This window comes from Myotis yumanensis, unplaced genomic scaffold (assembly GCF_028538775.1).
Source record: "Myotis yumanensis isolate MYYU_CA2020_CCGP unplaced genomic scaffold, mMyoYum1.0.hap1 SCAF_1, whole genome shotgun sequence".
NCBI classification, from domain to species: Eukaryota; Metazoa; Chordata; class Mammalia; order Chiroptera; family Vespertilionidae; genus Myotis; species Myotis yumanensis.
The window spans coordinates 37,811,785-37,827,200 of NW_027223752.1; the positions used below are offsets into that span (position 1 = coordinate 37,811,785).

Sequence of the window (15,416 nt, forward strand, 5' to 3'; positions counted from 1 at the left end):
GTTTTCTATTATAGAAACTTGGTTAAAATTGTAGGGGCGTTTTAAAAAACATGGCCATGTATTGCCCTATTAAATTATTTTACATAGCTATTAGTATATAAATACATAAACAAAGCTTTGTAAACAGAGCTGTAAAAACAAAGAAACAGTACCCCATGATGTTGATAATTAGAAAAATAAAAGGAATTTGTCAGAATCTGAAGAATACATATGACTGAGAAAAAAAATGATAAGTCAGAATCTCTGCATTTTGTTACTGAATAAGTAAGTTTTTAGGAACTTTGTGAAACAGAAAGAACACTAATGTTCATTAAACTCTTCCACTTTTTAAATGGGAAAATTTATAAAACTTACTGATTAGTACATAATTATAGAGTTACCAAATTGATCATCAGGCAAAGGTTAAATACGACTTTTCACTCTGTGCAAGCAAGTTTTTGGTAATTACAATATATTGTATTGCACTGGATAAATAATGCAATCATGTTGTCAGTGTTTTTCTTGTTTCCGTACCTCTATCTCTTTTAATTGTTCAATTCTTAACATGACATCTAATTCTAAAGGTTGATTTTGCAGCTCATTGACTTTCTGCTCATCTTCAGTGTTTTTCATGCTTTCTTGAACATCAAGAGAAAGTTGTTTTGACAAAAGCATCTCCACAGCTGAATTCTGAAAACATAAAAAGATTAATTGCTGAACAGTCTACCTTCCAAATAAATAACTTTTCTTTTTCTTGATGAAAGCATGGCAGTTTCTCCTGTTAACTCAAAAGACTTTTTATTCTTTTTTTTAAACTCAAAGACTTTTTAAAAAAGTATATTTGAGCACTATCTAAGATAATTTTTCCATGCAATATTTAATGCTGATATCAGTATCCCGAGAAAAATTAAACTTTTTGACATTACAGTATAGGATTTAACAATGCTCAATTGTATACAGAGGTACAATCTATATATTCCAAGAAAGAAAACAGATATAGAAAAAAGAAAAAGTTCCAAAGTTCATACTTAGTATTCAAAAGGATGCGGAGGGAGGGGCAAATAACAGGCATTCAATGTTACCTATTGATCGTTTAAAGTAATAACTGGGTAAATAGAGGAAACACCAAGACTTCACAATATTAAGAATGAATTAAGTATGCCTTATATCAACTAGAAGTAAGAATTCCACAGCCAACTTGTATGCATGCATATGAGCATAACCAATGGACATAAGACACTGGGGGATAGGGGAAGCCGGGGTATTGTCAAGGGCAGGGGAGGGAAAAAAAGGACACATATGTAATACCTTTTGTAATGCTTTAAGCATTAAAAAAGTAAAATAAAATAAAAATAAAAAAATAAAAAGCAAAAAAAAAAAAAAGAATTCCACAGCCAGAGTAAGGCAGAACAGGTTATATATATGGAGTAATTTAATCTTTTCTGAAAGCTCTAAGAACTTAAGATTCTCAATAGAGTAGAGGAGCATCTGCATTCATTTATTCATTCTGTCAACAAATATTTGTTGAGCACGTACATGTAGTAGGCACCATGACAGTAATTTTAAAGATTTCCATCACTTTGCTAAGGTGTAAGTTTTTATTTTCAGGTTACTTGATAAATGAAATGCCATTTAATTCTTCTATATACTTTTATGTCAGTAAAATATTTGAGGTTTCAAATCTATCAAACAAAGCTGATTTGTTATCTTAAAAATACTGCCTAGGCAATGGTGTAAGTAAGATGTTAACAATAGGGGCCTGGGTAAGGGACACCTGGGAACTTTCGGTACTATCTTTGCAACTTTTCTGTCAATGTGAAACTATTCTTAAATGAAAAGTTTATTTAAATAAAACAGATACTGTCTGGAACGTCACCAATACTAACTGGTTAAAATAAAAAATTCCCCTGACCAGTGTTACTTGTTTTGAAGTACTTAGTTAGCACTTAGCAGAAGTCACTTCTTTAATACGGCTTCAAATGATTGAAACTTTGGCAATTCCCTCCAGCTCAACAATTCATTATGGCTTATCTCACAGGGAAAGACCTGGGAAGCTGTGAGAGGAAAGGGGAGGCGCCTCACCCCAAGCTTCATTGGCCAGTGGGGCTCTTTGCCACAAGCCACAGCATAGGAGGTGGACAGACACTTGCCTCTTTCCCACCTGATGGTTACTATTACAGTGGGGCCTTGACTTACGAGTGTCCCTACTAACGAGTTTTTTGAGATACCAGCTGTCTCTCTGCCGATTTTTTGCATTGAGTTGATAGAATAATTTGAGTTAACAAGCTCGGTCTCGGAACGAATTAAGCTAGTAAGTCAAGGCCCCACTGTACTTAAGAGTATCCCCACACTCCACAGGTGAACAAGAGCTAAAAGCCTAGCCCTAGACCAGCAGTTCTCAACCTGTGGGTCGCAACCCTTTGGGGGTTGAACGACCCTTTCACTGGGGTCGCCTAAGACCATCGGAAAACACATACATAATTAAATATTGTTTTTGTGATTAATCACTATGCTTTAATTATGTTCAATTTGTAACTATGAAAATACATCCTGCATATCAGATATTTACATTACGATTCATAACAGTAGCAAAATTACAGTTATGAAGTAGCAACAAAAATAATTTTATGATTGGGGGTCACAACATGAGGAACTGTATTTAAAGGGTCGCGGCATTAGGAAGGTTGAGAACCACTGCAGACTCTAAGAAAACTTAACTTCTAATTATCTGAGAATTCACAGCCCTTGGTCTCTCTTACCTGGTGGGCAAATGATGAGAACTAGTAACACTTGTAACATGTCATTTGTAATATTCCCTTAGTGGTCAGAGAGAACATTCTGAAAACCGACATTACCCCAATGCTCCTGGAATGTCTCTTTTTTAAGCAAAACTACAATTAACATACACTTAAGACAAAATATAACTTTTAAACAGTGTAATAAGTATACATACATATTGATCCTCTGATCATAAATGGAATTTTCAAAGTTAATAATAAATGTAGAGTGGAAAATTACCATTCTAGCAAAAGACTGGTTGAGCTATAATAGCCAACTATGTTTACTTTTTAAAAAAAAATTTAAATCTTTTCATCCACATATCTTTCCTTAGAGTCTGGCCTGTTTGGAAAAGAATAGGAGGTGAGACGAATATCAACTCTCCTTAAGGACAGGACCATGACATTTTCGTCTTTATATCCATTGAGTCACAAAGGAAACATTTTTAGTTTAACACTTAGAATATTGAGTTTTAAACAACTGAGCCCTGTCTCTGGCTTAGCAAACGTATCAGCATCCAAAAGAGGTTAAGTCCATAACAGCTTCACTCTCCCGTTTCCCATTCGGGGCAATGGTCCCACGGCCATAATAATTCTATGACGGTGATGAGCCCAAAACTCTCACTTGTAACCTGCCAACCACAGTGGGACAGTGTCATACAAGCTCTCCAGGATATATGTCTTCATTCTTATATTAAAGCATTTCAATATAAAGTAGCGAAAGCCAATTCTGAGCACAAGCATCCATCAGCACCATTAGAGACAAAACGGAAAGGCAGATCACCATAGTCTCAGAAGCTGCCTCTTAGCTCAGCATAATGTCTAACATGTTCATGTGACCTGTAAAGCACTCATGACTCAGCCGGTCTCGCCTACCGCTCAGGCCTCAAGCAGCCCCCACCTTCTATGCAGTGGCTCTACTTCAGTCTCTGACTGCTCATGCTCTCTCCCACCACAAGAGCAAATTCTACATTTTCTGTCAAGAATGGCCCACACCCAGCCCTGAGCTCGGTTAACTCGGGTCTCAGTTCAAATGTTGTTTTCTTAGAGAAACTCTCTCTGACTACAGTTCAGGTCTGACTCGTTTATTAGAGACGATCATGGAACCGGGCTCCCTCCTTTAGTTCCTGTAATTAGTCTCTCATTAGTTAATTAGTTGACTAATGTATGTCTCCTCCTCTAGACCAGAAGCCCTCTGAGAATAAAGAACATGTCTATTTTTGCTCACCACAGAACTCTCACTGACTGTTCAATAAATTTTTACTTAAAGGATGTATAGATGAAGTCATATTAATGAAAAAAAAAGATAATTTCATTCAGTCTTCGACTGTCAAGATTAACAATTTGTGGGCTGTAAAGAAGAGCAGGAAGAAACTGAGGATCTGTCAATCGATCTGTCATTGACCAGACATCTGCCAGGAATGCTGGGAACAGGATTTGGTTGCGTTTAAAGAGAACAGAGGAGGTTTAAATAAAAATATATTTAAAAAATAAAAATAAAAATCATTATTGGATGATGACCTTTATGTAGGCTTCAACAAATCCTACTGAATTTTGGGAGGGCAAAGCCAAAATGGGCCTAAGAAGCTAATTTTAAGGTTATTAAACAACTCCCTTTAGCAACATCATGTATTCGGATAGAAAGTCCTCAGAATTTTTCCTTTTTTAAACTTAATTACTGCTGTTTAAATTCTGTTAAGAGTTTCTTTTACAGACACAACATCACGAGTCTCACCTACAGGGCCCTGAATCCTTGAAGATGTATTTCCTTAGCACTAACACTGGCATTTGAAAGTCTTCATGGACAGAGAGATGTCCTGTTGCCATTTATCCTTGTGTAGACATTTCTAAAAAACCCTATCGGTCCCTCTAACCCACCATGCATTTCTGTTCCAGGAAGTGCACGTTCTCTTCACTCCTGGTGCTGAGAACTCACACCTGCATGTCTAACCTTCGCACGTCCCACTGGACCTGGACTGCGAGACACTGCCTATCAGGGAGACCCTTTCAAATACAGTTTCCTAGGTGGCTCTTTGGGCCTTTACCATTTTCATCTTTTAACCGATGAGAAAGCACTTTAAGAGCCACAGGAAAATGTACCCATTTGTTTGTTTAGAATGAAAACAAAACAACGTTCTTCTTCCTTTTCCCCGGGGAACATCAGGAGCCTGCGTGTTGCCATTCCCACACCAAATGATCTGACAACATTTAAAAACACATTTGCAGTATAGGGTTAACATACAAAGAAAAAGAAAGGAATCCAGCTTTTCAAACAGTCTCTGATTTCATTAGAAAATCAACCAAAAAAAAAAAAAAATAGGACTCTTGAGTTTTTTTTCCTAAAAAAATGGGTAAAGCACATTTTCTTTTCATTTGCCTTTTCTAATTTGCCTTTGTGCTCTTGACCCAAGAAACCATATCTGATTACACACCAGGGAGAATAATAGACCTAAATGGATGACTGGCATTTTGACAGACTGAACAGGAATATTTCACCACTGACATCTTGGACAGTTTTCTAAGGGCTCTCTTTACAAGTGGGCAACATCAATCGCCAGGACATGGAGGGCTTAATTACGGAATCAGAAGGCTTGATGCACGACCCTCTTTTCAAATCCCACACCTCTTCATCTCAGACGCGATGGCTCGGAGATGCAATCACAAGCACTTACCTCGTTTGTTTCCAAGTCTTCCTCCAACTTTTCCGCTGCAGCGGAGCCCTGAGTGGACTCCTGCACGTCAGAAGTGAGCTGCTTCTCTCTGCTGGGCAGAGGAAACTTCTCTTTCTTCCCTGCGGAGCATTTTGATTTGAGAATGCTGTTGAGATAATTTTCCACCTCCTGCTTAGCAGATTCAAGCCTGTGTTCCAGATCTTTTTGTTTACACTTAAGTGATTTTATATCCTCTTTAATAATCTTCTGTCCCGCTGAAGATGTATTTTGCTCGATGGATTTTGCTAAGCCTAAAATCTTCTCTAATGGGCCATCTTGTAAACGGAGTCTATTCTCTAGTTCCTGTGAGTGGAGAAAAAGATTGTCACAAGAAGTATCTGTTCAATGGTCACAAGAGTTCATCGACTTTTGTAAATCACAGCGTATTCTGTTTCACTAGTGGGAAGTATAAAAAACTTAACTCATGTCACAGAGAAGAAACTTTGGGTACAATTTAAACCAGGGTAGCATCCCAGATCAAATTCTCAAACACATTTTATATGTAACTAAAAACGTAAAAGACGTAACAAATGTTCGCAACACAGTCCCTGGAATATTAGAGGCAGTCAATACATATTTGTTGAGTATATACTTAGTTCAAGATACAGCCTTTTGACACCATCAAAACACTAAGTAATAATTGTCTACTACTTGCAAAACATTGAAAAAAAATCATTTAGAAGGTGCCCGTGTGAATCTAGTGTTAATATTTAAAATTCAGAGCAAAGCTTATTAAATCAATCTTTCTAGTACAATGTCTTAGACATAGTGGGAGCTCAATCAACATTTAGTAAATGTATGCATGAATGAAGGGGGCTAGTTTGAGAACACCAGACTCAAAAGTCATTTGAGGTTCTATACCTGGTAGTGATGTTCCACTGAAACAGAGTAAGGCTTAAAGTTACTAGGTGAACAACGTAGGATTTATTAGTCACTACCTTAATAGATCAACCAAAAAAATGTTCATTCATTCAACTAACAGCAAGTATATGTAGGTTCTGAAGTTACACAGATGACATAGAATCCAGTCCCTTCATGTTCCTATAGTCCAGTCAGGGAGACACAGATGTAAACAGACAATTGTAACGGAATGTGAAAAGATCTATGCTAACCAATATGTACAGACCACTGAAACATTTTTACACTGAAAGGAGGAGTTCCAGATTTGGATTTTAGAGAGATCCGAGAAGGTACATTCGAGAGGGTACCATGCGGGCAGGGAGCCCATTCAGAAGTCTAATGAAGAGACTGTGAGATGAGGACCTGTTGTAAAGCAGCAAGAATGGGGGCATCAGGGGAGCGGCAAATTGTAGAGATATACCAGAGATGAAGGAGACAACACTCGATGCCTGACTAGACTGGGAGTTCAGAAACCCAGGTTTCTGACTTGAAAGCCTGGAGAGGTGGTGGAGATACTCATGGAGTCCAAGAATACAGTAGGCAAAGCAGGTTCACTGGTAGAGAGGCCCCCGGGGACGGAGAAAGGGAAGAAGATGAGGTAAGTTTTGTATATGCTGAACTACAAATAACTGAGAGACAACCAACTAGAGATGTTTAGTGGAAAGTTAGGAAAAGCGCTCACCTGACTAGGGTCAGAGACTCCAGGCGTAGCCCCCACTCTGTCATTTAACCTGGGTGACCTGGTAAGTCCCTCAGCTTGCCACAACTCAGCTAATTATGTATAAGTAAAGGGGTCAGAACTTGGCCCCCGTGGTTCCCTCTATGTATAGCAAAAGTCTGCATTTTAGGTTTTCAACAGGAGCCCGAGCTCTTCTGGGGGAGGCTTCGGTCTTATTTTTCTCATATCCGTGGCACTCAAACAGTGCCCTGGACATGATGAAGCCTCGAGAGTTTGTCAAATTATCACAGCTAAAGGGGGAGGCCGACTTGCCTTAATGGCAGGCCATTCTGGAGGAAAAGTCTGGCTGGATTCTCAGGTCTCTAAAAGGAAGAGACGAGACATTCGCAAGCTCATGCCAGCAGTGCTGCCCTGAGACTCACCCCTGAAATCTCCCAGTCAAGGAACCGTGGAAGGAGGAGCTGAGAAATGCGTCCAGAACACACTACGTGGGCCTGTTTTTGTTGGCTGTGCAAACAGTGAGAATCCTAGGAATTTGTTTTGAGAATGAGGGTAAAGGGCTGCAAGGCTAGGTGGTGTTGGAGTTAGCATGAGAATTTTGGAAGCCCTACTGGGAGAGGGCTCTAATATAAGTCCTCGAGTCTAAAATTTAATAAAAATTACACAACTTCAGCCCTGGCTGGTTTGGTTCAGTGGATAGAGCCTCACCCTGTGGACTGAAGGGTCCCAGGTTCGATTCCGGTCAAGGGCACATGCCTGGATTGCGGGCTTAATCCCCAGTGAGGGACATGCAGGAGGCAGCCAATCCATGATTCTCTCTCATCATTGATGTTTCTATCTCTCCCTCTCCCTTCCGCTCTGAAATCAATAAAGATATATATATATAATTTTTTTTTAATTACACAACTTCTATCCACCCATGATGAAGAATGCAAAACTGAAAAATTTCCCCCTGTGTCTTGCATTAGCTGCCTCCTTGGACTAGCCCGTCTCTCCCAGGATCAGTGTTGTCTCTGAAAGAAAAATCTCCAGAAGCTACAGATTGGTCATGGGTGGAATCATCCCCGAGGGTCCTGCTAACATGGATTATAAGTGGATTTATTTACTACAGAAAGAATGTTCTCATTTTCTAATGACTGGTCAGATTTTACTTAGTAGTCATCTGAATAGCACTTGAATTTCAAACCAAAGACACTGATTAGTAAAGTTGTAATTAAGATTGAGTTTTTTAAGTATCTATCATGTCTGGACATTATCTAATACCTGCAGTTCCTGCAGTTTTTCCTCAACTTTTATTGGATCCACAGGCTTGTCAGAAAAACTAACACATTCCTTGGAGATGTTGTCCAATTCGGTATTCAGATCTGTTATGCAATCCTGGTATGTGTGGTGTTCTTGAACATGGCCTTCCAATTTTTGCACAGAATCCTAAAAACAAAACCATTGACAATGTATGAATTATTTCTCTCTGAGTTTTCTCACTCAGATAACAAATAAATTGTTCACAAATACTTGTTTTATAAGGTTTCATCTTGAAACAGGAATATGGCCATAATCGCCCAGAGTTCTTTTAGAGTTTAGTGTTTAAGAAATTTCACTGTAAAACCTCCCTTCTTCCCCCAAAGTGACCCTTTTGAAACCACTTTCTTTCCCCCAGGCTTCTTTGCCTTCATTTTATTCCTGAAGACAACTGATTTGTCAAGAGGTTCACAAAATAAAATGCCTACAAATTATATCATCAAATCACAAACATCCATAATAAAGCAGCTTCCTTAATTATCCTTCTTATCAAAACCAAGCACCCACACTTGCAAATGAGACTATATGAGATCATCCTAACCCTTGATTCCTTTTATAAGATTCAAACTCCAAAACTGTGTGTTAGGAAAAAGTAATCCTAACTCAAGTGCAAAACCATCTTCAGGTTCTCTTCCTGGAATAAGAAAATAAGGTGACCACACCTAATCAGAAAAGTAGCAACTATTAAGCTAAACCACTTGCAGCCAAGCAGGTATATCTTCAACCCCTGCACAACTCCTCTATCTGTATAAGCAGGATTTCTTAGCCAGGTAATTCCTACACTGAAGCTGGCTTTCAATGTGCAAAGAATTATAAACCACTAGAGGCCCAGTGCATGAAACTCGTGCACGGGTAGGGTCCCTAGACCTGGCCGGCAATCAGGGCCAATCTGTGGGGCAAATGGCGGGGCAATTGGGGGCGGGGGGAGGAGGGGCCCGCCAGCACCCGCCTTGTCTGGCCTGGCTGTGTGCAGCTCCGGCATTGAGCGTCTGCCCCTGGTGGTCAATGCATGTCATAGCAACCTGTCATTCTACTGGTCGGTCCAGCATTCAGTCAATTTGCATATTAGGCTTTTATTATATAGGATTCTCTTAAGAGAATACACTCCCTCATGGCAAGTTGACATTTTACCTCTTAACTCTTTTACTGCAGATCATGTAGAAAAACACAAGGGGCCCTAACCGGTTTGGCTCAGTGGATAGAGCGTCAGCTTGCGGACTGAAGGGTCCCAGGTTCGATTCCGGCCAGGGGCATGTACCTTGGTTGCGGGCACATCCCCAGTAGGGAGTGTGCAGGAGGCAGCTGATCGATGTTTCTCTCTCATCGATGTTTCTAACTTTCTATCCCTCTCCCTTCCTCTCTGTAAAAAATCAATAAAGTATATTTAAAAAAAAAAAAAAAGAAAAAGAAAAACACAAGGGAAGGACACTGATAAGGTGGTTTATACAGAATAACAAACACAAGCTATTATGATAAATGATGGATGGATTGATGGATGGATGGATGATACGTGAATAACTGACATGATCACCTTCATAGCGATGCCTAAAAAAATCTTAACTCTTCCTATTCCTGAAGAAGGGAATTTCAATGAGAGAAATAACATCATTATCAATTCATACATGATGGATTCTTCTAGCAAAACTGACTGGTTTGATTCCTTCATCCTTGAGGAGTTAATATTTTTATCTAAAAGTGATAAGTTACATTTCAAATGCTTTTGGAGCCCTGCAGGGTGGCTCAGTTGCTTAAAGCATCATTATGATATGCCCAGGTTGCGGGTTCAATCTCTGGTCAGGGCACATACGAGAATCAACCAATGCATGCATAAATAAATGGAACAGCAAATCCATGTTTCCCTCTCTCTCTTTCAGACTCTTTCTCTCTCTCTCTCCCTAAAATCTATTTTTTTTTAAAGTTTTTGGTTTACCAAAAGAACAACAACAAAAAAACAAGGTTCTGTATACAAATCTTACATATTTACAACAACCATTTAAATTTTTATTTTCCCCACTTCACCTGTAGCTGCTGAAGAAGACTTTCATGTAGATGCTTTATTTCCAGCCAAGACTCTTCACTGAAGTTGGGATTTTTAGTGCATTCTAAGAGGTAATTTCCTTGAGATTTTAGCTCCTTTAGCAAGGATGTCAAATCTTGTGCTTTCTGGAGGAATTTCTTATAATTTTTTAACTGAGCTTTCTTCTCCTGCAAACCATGTTGCAGAGCAAAGCCCACTTCTTGTTTCTTCTTTAGTTCTGTGAGCATTAATCTCAGGTCCTCCTTGCTTTCCAAATACTTCTCTCCTTCTAGTAGAAGCTTTTCTTGATGGCTACATTTTAAAAAGTATTTTACAAAGGAAATGACACTTAACAAATGCAATGGCATTTTGCATATTATAATGCAATGCACATTATAATAAAAACATTAAAATAACACTAATATGCATTATTCCTACACACTTTTTTTGTCAGTATAACTTTGTAAACACTAAGGTTAGCCCCGAAATTGTTTGCAGTATTAATGAAAAACTGTTTTTTGTTCCATAACTTGAGAACAAATACTTAGTAATTTAGATTTCAAACTATTTTTTATTATGTTTAAATATAATTATATTACCCTATGTTTTTCTTTCTCACATAAGTAAAACAAATAAGCATTCGGTATATTGGCCAACGAACTAGTTTATTCTTTTTATACCTTGAATTTAGTTTTGATCTGATTGTCTCTTTGAAAAATATAAAATTCACATTTCCATCAAACATTATCATTTAAGATGTGATCTGAATTAAGAGTTTTCACCAGAATTATGTCCAATGACTTCAGACATTTACCAATATCTGCACATGTATGAATCTCATAGAATACATATTTAAAAGCATTAATTTTTCTACCGCAATACCATGCACATACTGAGGTTGTCTGGCGGAAGGGAATTTCAGGGCAGAAGTGGATTTAAAAGTGTAATGACAGATAATGTTAATGTGTTGCCAAGAACCCCACCAGCCAAAGTAAACACTGCCACAGAGCTATGACAGTGTGCTTCCTGTCGGATCCACAGAGCTCCTCCTCTTCGTTTCTGCCTCTCACATTTTGGCTGTCCCTGACCTACCGACTCTCTCTCCAATAGATACTATATCCGAGTCCAGGAAGCAGACAAAACATACTTGTTATGGCTTCATTGTGCAATGAAAAGCCACGAGAGTGGTGAAGGCCTGTCCTTTACCTTAGATACGTGTTGGCTAACTGGAGTGTGCTGACCCACTGGCTGTCAATATCAGCTACGGTCTCTGAATCCAATGGAGCCTTGCTGTTCGCAGCCTGACTCCTGATCCTCTGTATTTTAGCGTCCCCTTCAGGCTTTAGTAAAATGATTTCCTGAATGAAATAAAAAAGGTTTTATATTCCCAGTCATATTACTTAAGGACAGTACATAGGATATCTTTTTCTTTGGAAAAATTATATTGAAATGATATTCTAATTGCAGATTAGATTTCAACATCAGCCTTTCATTTCTATATATGCCCAAAAGACAAGATCTCCTTCATATGAAAAAGGACTGGCTCTCAATAGACATTTGTCAGGTTGATCTGATTGCATTCCCAATTTCCTCTTGATTTTCAACTGTCTTTAAATAAATGATATGCCACAAAAAACCCAAGCCCTGCAAACCCACCTTCCTGTCTGCTCCATGATTTATAGGTGGAGAGTTAGGGAACAACCTGAATGAGACATTCCTATACACCCACGATGAGACATGGCATCCCACAGGACAATGCTGTGTCCCCCCTGTCTCTCCACTATGTCATAATTCATTCCCATTCCCTGCTCTTCTCTTTCCCTCCTTTGCTCGAAGCTATCAAGTTCTTCCCTTCTTGAAACTACTCCAGATTCACGTTCTCTGGAAAAACTTTTGGATATAATCCCAAAAGATTCCGATTACTTCATCAAGTCTCACCAATCCTTAGAGCTCACTATGGTTAACCATTCCTTCCTTTAACCATGCTCCCGCTTACCATGATTTCAATTCTCCCGAGTTTCTCCTAAGCACATGTGCTTCTGTCTCCTGCATTTTAAATTAGCAATAGTTACTGAATCTCCCTTAGGTAAAAAGTGAACTGGCCCAGCAGGCGTGGCTCAATGGTTGAGCATCGACCTATGAACCAGGAGGTCACAGTTCAACTTCAATTCCCGGTCAGGGCACATGCCCAGGTTTCGAGCTCAATCCCCAGTGGGAGGTGTGCACTAGGCAGCGGATCAATGATTCTCTCTCATCATTGATGTTTCTATCCCTTTTCCCCTCTCCCTTCCTCTCTGAAATAAAAAAATATGTTTTTTAAAAAAATAAAAATAAAAAGTGAGTTGAGCCCTAACCGGTTTGGCTCAGTGGATAGAGCGTCAGCCTGTGGACTCAAGGGTCCCAGGTTCAATTCTGGTCAAGGGCATGTACCTTGGTTGCGGGCACATCCCCAGTAGGGAGTGTGCAGGAGGCAGCTGATCGATGTTTCTCTCTCATCGATGTTTCTAACTCTCTATCCCACTCCCTTCCTCTCTGTAAAAAATCAATAAAATATATTTTATATTAAAAAAAAGTGAGTTGAAGGGAGATTGAGATTTCTTGCCCTCCACAATCCACTCAGTACCTAATAACCTTTAAGATCTATACATATCTACTCTGAAGGAGCTCTTCTCCAGCCCTGCCCTGGACATTGCTGGTGCCCCTGCTGTACTGATGTGTCTTTTTATAGCAGGCGAACTCCCACCTGCCACAGCTCCAACCACTGTCTCCATGTCAATTCCTCTGCACAGTGAAGATGGACAATATGTGGGCACTGCCCTCACAAAGAGAAGATTCACTTCCTCTCCTCCCTCTGCATTAAAATAATTTCAGACCCACCACAGCCCTTCTCTGTTGTAAGGTCCGTCACCTGACTGTCTTCAACTTCCACAGCACTTCTATTTTCCAGTAAGAAACAAATCTTGGCCATTTCCCTCTAAATCTTTTCAAAATCAGAGTTCACTCTGATTCCTGAAATTTAGTTTCCCACAGGTATACCTTTATTTTTTGGATTGTTTCCTCAAGTGGCATTTGGCCTTCAGATGAATTCAGAACCATAAGGGACTCTTTAATCCCTGTTATCCAATGAATGACATCTTGTGCAAGATCATTAAAGCTCTGGTCCTTGGCAGGAGGTAGCTTATCCTCTTCCTCAATTTGTCTCAATAATGCCTGGTATCTATCAATCAAATGTGTGGATTCCAGTATTATTTCTTCTTCTTCAGTAAGCCCACATTCCTTCAAAGAGTTGTTCAGCTGGGCCACAGTTTCAAATTCTTCTCTGTAAATTCCAAATGTTACTGAAAGTTTATAGGAGCCACAACACCATGTAAGAAACCATATTCCCAGGAAATATATTTTATGTAAGATCAGTTATACCTCTTTCTAGCTAGAGCTTGGCAAAACAATTCCGTTTTCTCTCCTGATTGTCCCATTTCTTTCCATTTCTCTTCTTGATTAGTCAACCACTTACTCAGGTTTCTGTGGTCATCCTGGAGTCTAAATGAACATGACATATGTTAGAAATAAAATAAGCAACAAATGCTTCTCTGAAGAGAAGGTTGACACGAATCTTGGGATCCAACCAGGTTTTAGTATATATTTTTGTTATTCTTTGGAGAAAATTTAGTTTGTAACATTAAAATCTGAATAATAACAGCTTGTACTACAATAGAATTCTATAAGGCAGTGAGCCACACAAATGTATCATAAAGAACAGGAAACAAACAGAAAAGGTTTTCAGACTCTCCCCTAAACCTTTGCCATTTTAAGTAATTTGAAGAATTCTCTAAACTTCCATTTTCCTAGAGTCACACTTAAATTTGAAAGCATGCATTCGGTTTGTGAAATCTGTGTGTACTGTGTATCCCAATGCTAGCTGTACTGAGGCGGAGTACATACACAGGTACCGTTAGAAAACATGTTGCTGAGACATCCCCTCTATTTCCTACCTCAGAAGCTGCTGCAAGTAGTCATCGAGCTCCTTTGCTCGCACCTGGCATACGGATTCCGTTTTTTCTAATTCAATTTCTTGATGTATAATCCAACCATTAAGCTCCTGAACACGTGCTTTGGGCAGGTGCTTCCTCACACGATTCACTACAGTTTCCACCTGCTGTACTTGACTGCCTCGTCCTTCAAGAGTCAAGAAATCCTAATTAAAAAAAAAAAAAGACAAAAAATCAATTATGTCCTGCTGGCAAGTCTAAGGATGGTCTCTGCCATCCCCACAACACTTTCCAAGCCGGTACATGCACATCCATCTTCTTAACATCCTATTCAAAAGAAGGCCTATGGAGAGACAATGAACTTCAATGGCAAATGATCAAAAGACGGCTTCTATTAGTCCTACCATGTGTGTATGCATCTGACTTCCTGGTGATGGGGTCAAGCAGAACAACCAGCTGCCACTGTGAAGGTCAGTAGGAGTTGAGACGGGAAAGGCTGCATTTTCTTGCTTTACTGTACTCAACTTCTCCTAAATACTCATCCCTTTCTAGTAACCAATACGTAAAACTACACAGACCTTTTTTCTATTTCACTTTGTCCGAATGAGAATTTTATTTCAATGTTTGTGCTAAAAAGTTTGAGCATCAGTTTGCTAAGGCTCATGCAACGGGTGAAGTTAAGGGCAAAAGAAAAGTCAGAACTGTAAACTAAAAAAATAGAAAGAAAAAAAATAGAAAAAAGGCGGTTGTATCAATGAAGAATGGTTTCAAATCAACAGGTCAGAGAACATTAAATGCCATCAATAAGCTGAGAGTACGGCTTATTCTCTTTTTGTTTGCTTTCTATATTTTTATTGATTTCAGAGAGGAAGGGAGATGGGGAGAGAGATAGAAACATCAATGATGAGAGAGAATCATTGATTGACCACCACCTGCAAGCCCCACATTGGGGATAGAGCCTGAAACCCAGGCGTGTGCCCTGACCAGGAATTGAACCGTGACCTCCTGGTTCATAAGTCGACGCTCAACCACTGAGCAACACTGGCCGGGCTATTCTCAAGAGTTAAG

General features: G+C 39.3%; 1 protein-coding gene across 2 annotated transcripts in view; it reads right to left on the minus strand.

The window, feature by feature from the left end:
- The window catches only part of SYNE2 (spectrin repeat containing nuclear envelope protein 2), a 304,773-nt gene that overhangs the window by 154,358 nt on the left and 134,999 nt on the right, over positions 1-15,416 (minus strand). For both annotated transcript variants that reach the window (XM_070418606.1, XM_070418595.1), the window contains exons 39-46: positions 14,352-14,554; positions 13,780-13,899; positions 13,399-13,681; positions 11,569-11,720; positions 10,365-10,674; positions 8,310-8,474; positions 5,429-5,770; positions 514-669 (exon numbers count right to left, since the gene is read on the minus strand). In XM_070418606.1, coding sequence (XP_070274707.1) covers positions 514-669; positions 5,429-5,770; positions 8,310-8,474; positions 10,365-10,674; positions 11,569-11,720; positions 13,399-13,681; positions 13,780-13,899; positions 14,352-14,554 — 1,731 coding nt within the window. The remainder of the gene's footprint in view (positions 1-513; positions 670-5,428; positions 5,771-8,309; positions 8,475-10,364; positions 10,675-11,568; positions 11,721-13,398; positions 13,682-13,779; positions 13,900-14,351; positions 14,555-15,416) is intronic.